The sequence below is a fragment of the Phragmites australis genome, chromosome 14, assembly GCF_958298935.1.
Source record: "Phragmites australis chromosome 14, lpPhrAust1.1, whole genome shotgun sequence".
Lineage (NCBI taxonomy): Eukaryota > Viridiplantae > Streptophyta > Magnoliopsida > Poales > Poaceae > Phragmites > Phragmites australis.
Window position 1 is genome coordinate 1,138,759 of NC_084934.1, and position 4,620 is coordinate 1,143,378.

At 50.6% G+C, this 4,620-nt stretch overlaps 1 protein-coding gene across 1 annotated transcript; it reads left to right on the forward strand.

The window, feature by feature from the left end:
* Positions 1–1,288: 1,288 nt before the first annotated feature.
* Positions 1,289–2,807, forward strand: LOC133891171 (uncharacterized). Its single transcript, XM_062331890.1, has 2 exons — positions 1,289–2,474; positions 2,704–2,807. Exons 1-2 carry the CDS (start codon positions 1,289–1,291, stop codon positions 2,766–2,768), a joined length of 1,251 nt encoding a protein of 416 aa, XP_062187874.1. The 3' UTR covers positions 2,769–2,807.
* Positions 2,808–4,620: the final 1,813 nt, after the last annotated feature.

A 4,620-nucleotide genomic window follows, 5' to 3' on the forward strand; every position in this document is an offset into this window, starting at 1 on the left:
CACTGTACATGTGTCCTTATCCCGATACGATCGGTTCCACAACCGTCATAGGTAAATAAGGCATGTGTAATATTCTAGGGGTTTATCATGTTCTACACAGAAACCATCCTTAGATCAGAAAGGAGTCTTCCAGAAGTAATACAATCTAGGAAGGTTTACACTCGACAACTCCAAGGACAGTACGGCTCCCCTACCCCGACTATATAAGGAGGGGAAGGAGGCATGTCAAGGAGAGGGCAGATATGATTCCAGGCTAGATAATGGAATTCTAAGCAATAAGCCAGGCAAATCATGGAGAACAAGTCTAGTCGGATAGGAGCAGAAGTAACCCACTGTGATCCACAAAAGACATACCACGATGAAAGGCATCAGACAAGAGCTTTAGGACTTAGAACACGAGAAAACCCACTGAGTTCCTTAGGGTTAGATCTAGACATAGCATCCATTGTAATTATTTTTTCTGAGATTAATCAAGATAAAACATGATATAGAGCTATTATCCTAATGGAAGCTTGAACCTGTATAAAATCTCGTATCATCTTCTTCAATAGGCACAGTTGATGACTAGATATCCTTACTTTAAATAAGCATTTGTATAATCAATTTTACCAATCATCGACATAATCCATAAGCATTCCAATTATTAGTTGTGAAAACATAATTCGTCTACATTATTTAAAAAATATTATTCATCAAAATTTATTAAGTGTGAAAATCTTACTATAGATGGTTTATTAGAAAAAACGATTGTAATAAGAAATAATTACAATATGTTCATGGCTAGAACCGACCGGAATAAAATTATTATTATTTTATAGCTAAACCGACTAGAATAATATCTTATTACAGTCTGTTTTTTTTTCACCTCTTGGCAATTTTAGACGGGTGAAGCTTAAGAACTGATTGTAAAAAGAGTATCTAAGTCGACTTAGACTTCAGACCGACTAGGGTCGCCATTTTGAAACCGACTGTTTATGTATTTTTAGTAGTGTGTGCTATATATTTTAACATGTACGTTCCAATAACTTCCTTATGAAAAAAAGCGTATATATGTTCCGATATATAACTGCTCGTGTTAGTTTGTACCTTGGAGTATTTTGGATTAATTACGAAATCTAAAGACGAAACCGTCTTGGATTCTTCTGAGACGAGAGGCTACCGCTGTAAACCTAAACCCAACTCTCGCTGCTTCCCTGGCCCCACATGGCAGAGCCGCCCTTTAAGTAGCAAGCAAGCAAGCAGATGCAGAGATCCGGACCCTAGCTCCGCCGCCAGAGGTCCGACCGTCATGGCGCCGCCGTCACGCCGTCTGCCACCGCTGATGGACGAGGTCGTCGAAGAGATCCTCCTCCGCTTCCCGCCCGACGACCCCGCGAGCCTTCTCCGCGCCGCCCTCGTCTGCAAGCGCTGGTGCCGCCTCGTCTCTGGTCCCTTCTTCCGCCGCAGGTTCGGCGAGTTCCACCGGACGCCCCCCATGCTCGGCTTCCACATCTTGGTGCCGTCCCGTGCCAAGACCTCCTGCTTCCGCCACAGAGGATCAGGTGACACCCGCTTCATATCCACGACCTCCTCCTTCCGCCTGCCACATGCCATTGTCCCCAGCTGGCGCGCCGTCGACGCCCTCCACGGCCGCATCCTCTTCTACGATATGGATCCGTCTCCTCAAACCGTAGAGCTGGAGCTCATCGTGTGGAATCCCATCACGGACGAGGTGCGGAGGCTGCCCATGGTGCCGCTGTGCACGTACAGATGGAGCGCCGCGTTGCTCTGCGCGGCGCCAGGCTGCGACCACGTCGACTGCGGCTACGGCCCCTTCCGAGTGGTCGTCGTAACCACAGAACCGTTGGAGGGGTTCACGTCCGCCTGCGTCTACTCATCGGAGCAACACGCGTGGAGCGTGCCAATCTCTGCACAGTACCTCATTGCTGGTAACTTGAGAGGACCCAGTGTTCTCGTGGGGAATGCAATCTACTTCTTGTGTGAAAACACTAGAATCTTGGAGTATGATATGGGCAAAGAGGAGCTATCGGTGATGAGCATACCATCTGTGTGTAAGGCTAGAAGCATCGTCCTCATGACAGCGGAGGATGGCGGGCTTGGCTTCGCCGTGGTACAGGGGTCTAAACTCTCTACGTGGTCAAGGGTTGACGATGGATCAGATGTCGGATGGGCACAACGAAGAGTCATTGAGCTCGATAAGCTGCTCCCCCTCTCAATCGCAACTAGAGTGGTTGCTGTTGTGGACGTCCTTGGTGTCATTTTCATAGAGACGATTTGCGAGCGAGCAAAACATTGTCCGGAGGTTAGAGATCTATCACCTGAAAAATCTAGGATTTTAATATTCCTCGAGTATAGCATCACCCATACTAGGCTCTTCACTATTGATCTCAAGTCCGGCCGGGTGAAGCAGATATATGAGGACTCTGAACATGTCATCCGTGACATTGTTCCCTACACGAGCTTCTGCACTCCAGGTACCTACTTGCCTCACTCTCCCTGTAACCCAGCATGGCTTTGCTTATTTGTGATTTGCAAATATTCAGATGATTACTCTTTGAAGTTTTGGACAACTGATTATTGTTGCTTGCTTGTTTGGTTAGCCAGCAACTCTGGCTTTTTCGGCTTGTTAAATCAAATGTTCCTTGAGGGAAGATCAGTTTTCAACCAACTGATGCTATTTTGTTAATTTGTGTATTTCTGCAGCGTTGGGAGCGGCCTCTACAGACGAGGGACCAAGGGCAGGTGCTTCAAGCGCACCAAAAGCTTAAGGTGTTCATTTGAGGGCTTCTCAATCAAGGGGAAAAGGGTAGTCTCATGTTGTTTTAGGATTCTACTGGTTTTGTTTGTCGGCGCTGTTGGTCCGGAAAAGGGTTGGTGATGCTATTGTCTTCGGCCTGTTGCATTAATTTTTGCCTGATTCGTAACTCGCAACACTGTTTATTCTTATTAATTATAAGGCATATTTGGTTCGAGTCCAATCTTGCCACTGTATGATGGTATTTTGCTGTGTATGTTTGCAATCCTCCGTACACGCATACGTACACATATACGATAAAAAAGAAAAAAAAGAAAGAAGAAAAAAAAAGAGAAAAGGGGAGCTCAGCCGGTCTTTGGGCTGGCCCGGTCGTTCCCTCCTCCCCTCTCCGTCCGCCCAGCCCAACCAGCCAGCCCGACCTAGCCCCGGCGCCTTATCTCTTTGGCCGCGTCACGGGGGCGCCGGGCGCCTCTGTTCTCCTTCCCCGCCGCCTCCCTCGCATCTTCCCTCTCTTCTCTCCTCTCCCCTCTCCTTTCTCTCTCTCTCTCTGTCCCTGGGCCCTCGCACCCGAGCGCGCGCACCTCGGCTCCGCTGTGCCCGGGTCGCTCCTCCTCGTGTTTATCCTCTCCCAACCTTACCCCCCCCTCCCCCAACTTCCTGATCCGGATTCTTCGCATGGGGAGCCCCCTAGCCACCGCTATATACCCAGCCGGGGTGCCCGTGGAGAAGGAGGGGGGGGGGGATCTGTGAGAAGGAGGGCTAGAGAAAGGAGAGAAAGAGAGGAAGAGAGAGGGAGAGGGAGATCGCCGCTTCTAGCCACCGCTTTGCCATCGCTGTCCTGTTCACCAGAGCGCCATGGCTCTCGTCGCCCGTGCTAGTGGGTCTTGGCAGTGATATCTCCCCCTTCCCCTCCATGCGTGCATACAGGTGGTCACCTGCCATGCCCTCAGGCCGTGTCATGCGTGTGTTGGTGGCCAATCGGGCTTCGTGCTCGCGTCCGTGCCGAGCAGCTGATCGCCGACCATCCTCTCCAGTCGTGCCGTGCGCATACAGGTTGGCCGGCCGAGCTTCATGCTCGTGTCCGTGCCGAGCAGGTGGCAGCCGACTTCATGTCATGCGCGCTGACCGGTTTTTGGGCCGTGCTCGTGCTATACAGGTGGTTGCCGGCCGTGTGCCGTGGTCGTAGGGTGGTGTGCTATGCCGTGGTTTATTCTGGTCGGATCTTCTTTTGCTCTGTGATGGTTTTGCGGCCGTGCACACCTCCATGCCGCGCGAGCGTGTTGATTTCGTTTTGGCCGTGTGGGTACTAATCCCCGACCAGGTTTTGCCGTTATGGATCAGTGATGCCGCCGAGGTGTTCGCTGCCCTTTGTGCCGTACAGGTTGAGCCCGGCCGGCCTTGCGCCACATCCATTGCTAATGGTGCTGTTTTGTGGTTTGCTCGGTCGGCCATGTCACTGCGTCCGTGGATGAGAGGCCCAAGTGCTTGTTCATGTGATTTTTGCCTGGCCGGCTTGTTGCCATATCTGTGGCTGTTTTGCTTATTCTGTGGTGATGTTGGACGTCATGTTGAGCTTGGTGGAGATGGAGGTGAGGTTGGGCTAGGTGCTTGTTCTGTGAGGAGCCCACCTTTTGATGCCATGGCTATGGAGATATTATGGCCAACTGTGTTGCTTGGTTTGGTGGAGTCCGGCCAGCGCTTTGCACCATGGCTGGCATGCTGTCATAAGTTCAATAGGTCATATGTGTTTTTCACCTCTTTTTCTGATTGTTGCTCATGTGATGGCCGGCCGGGTGTCGAAGTGCCGCCACTTAGCAATGGCTGCTGGTTGAATGTCTTAGTGCCGCCGTGCACATGTGCCTTTG